Source organism: Perkinsus marinus, assembly GCF_000006405.1.
Source record: "Perkinsus marinus ATCC 50983 genomic scaffold scf_1104296976906, whole genome shotgun sequence".
In the NCBI taxonomy this organism is placed as follows: Eukaryota; Perkinsozoa; order Perkinsida; family Perkinsidae; genus Perkinsus; species Perkinsus marinus.
The window spans coordinates 1-1,421 of record NW_003200365.1 but is presented as its reverse complement, the minus strand read 5'-3'; the positions used below and the strand labels follow the sequence as shown (position 1 = coordinate 1,421).

The window sequence follows — 1,421 nt, the reverse complement described above, 5'->3', positions numbered from 1 at the left end:
CTCACAAGAAAGGTAAAGGCAAGACTATCAAGTCTACTAAACACAAGTTCAAGATGGGTGGTAAGCGGCAAAGTGGACCCTCTTCAGCTAAGCCTGGTCCCACAACGCCTTCTACGAATGCTCAAGTTATGGATGAATCTTCTAAGGCTAATATTATTGGATCGTCTACCAATTCAGCCTCTACTATTTGGGTCTCACCCCTTAGCTCAACCGACCTCAACTCTAGTTCAAATGCTCTTCATGCTAACAACGGAGCATATTGTTTAACAACACCTTCAAAATCCTCACGGATCTCTATGGTGGTTGGTGATCTATCGGTATGCGGTGTAGTACGACCTGTTCTCTACGATACCGGTGCTGACGTCTCCCTTATCGCAGTCGGGACTCTACGAAAGATCACTAACAAACAGCTACGTTTTGGTGATCCATCTACCCAAGGGCGGGTAAACGTTGCTAATGGCTCAAGCCTCTCTATTCTAGGAAAGGTTGAGCTAGAGGTCGGCTATGGGAACACCTTTACAAAGGATACCTTTCTACTCGCCTCTGATGAGTTGAGCACTCCTGTAATTATTGGATGCTCTACTATGGCTAAGCTACGTACCACTATATCTATATCGCCTGATGGTATCATCGTTCGATTGGGAGAACGATCTACTCAAGTTTCTACAGTTGAAGGTACTGAACCCCGTCTATCGCTGCGTGATATGGATTGGTTACGTAAGGTCGCTGTTATGCACATCAGCCATGTTGTCTCTCTATCATCTATATCGGTATCTAGAGTCAAACCTTCTATCTTTATTAAGCCTAGTACTCTCGAGTTCTGCTACGACGGTAAAGATGATAACTATGTTCTCTACGATACCTTCAATGATGACATTGAGATCTATCCCGATCTCAGGTTATCTATCGGTTACGGCTCTACTATGTGTTTTGATACTATCACTGACTCCTCTCTAATCCCAGACTGTGATCTACTTCCACCGTGGGAAGTTATACCTAGGGAATGGACTAGTGATAAGATTGCTCCACTACGTCGTGCATCTACTGAAGTACCATGGCGAAGTCAAGACCGTCCCGGTTTCAACTTCCACTACGCGGCTAAACGTGGTCTAGCCTCTATAGCTCGTCTAGATTCTAAACAGCAATCTATGTTTGAGGATGCCCTTTCACAACTTGTCGATAGGGGTTTTTGTTCGATTGTCTGTGATCTACGGTCAACTGGTTTGAAGAAGCCAACTAGAGCTATGTGTCAAGCAGCTTGCTCTACGTTGGTCAAGGGTACGGTCAATGAGGGTTCTCCTGTTCCTCTGGCGGAACATTACACTCCTTCACATCTAGTGTATCGCCATCTACATCCTACTACACCGTGTAGGGTGGTGTTCGACTTTAGAGACCTAAACCGCTCCTCTAATCGTGGTGGC

General features: G+C 45.4%; 1 protein-coding gene across 1 annotated transcript; it reads left to right on the top strand.

Moving 5' to 3' along the window:
- Positions 1–296: 296 nt before the first annotated feature.
- On the top strand, positions 297–1,278 carry Pmar_PMAR007589 (hypothetical protein; the record flags this gene model as incomplete). Its single annotated transcript, XM_002764597.1, has 1 exon — positions 297–1,278. A coding segment is annotated over one exon (982 nt), but the record flags the coding sequence as incomplete, so codon positions are not given.
- Between the last annotated feature and the right edge of the window lie 143 nt (positions 1,279–1,421).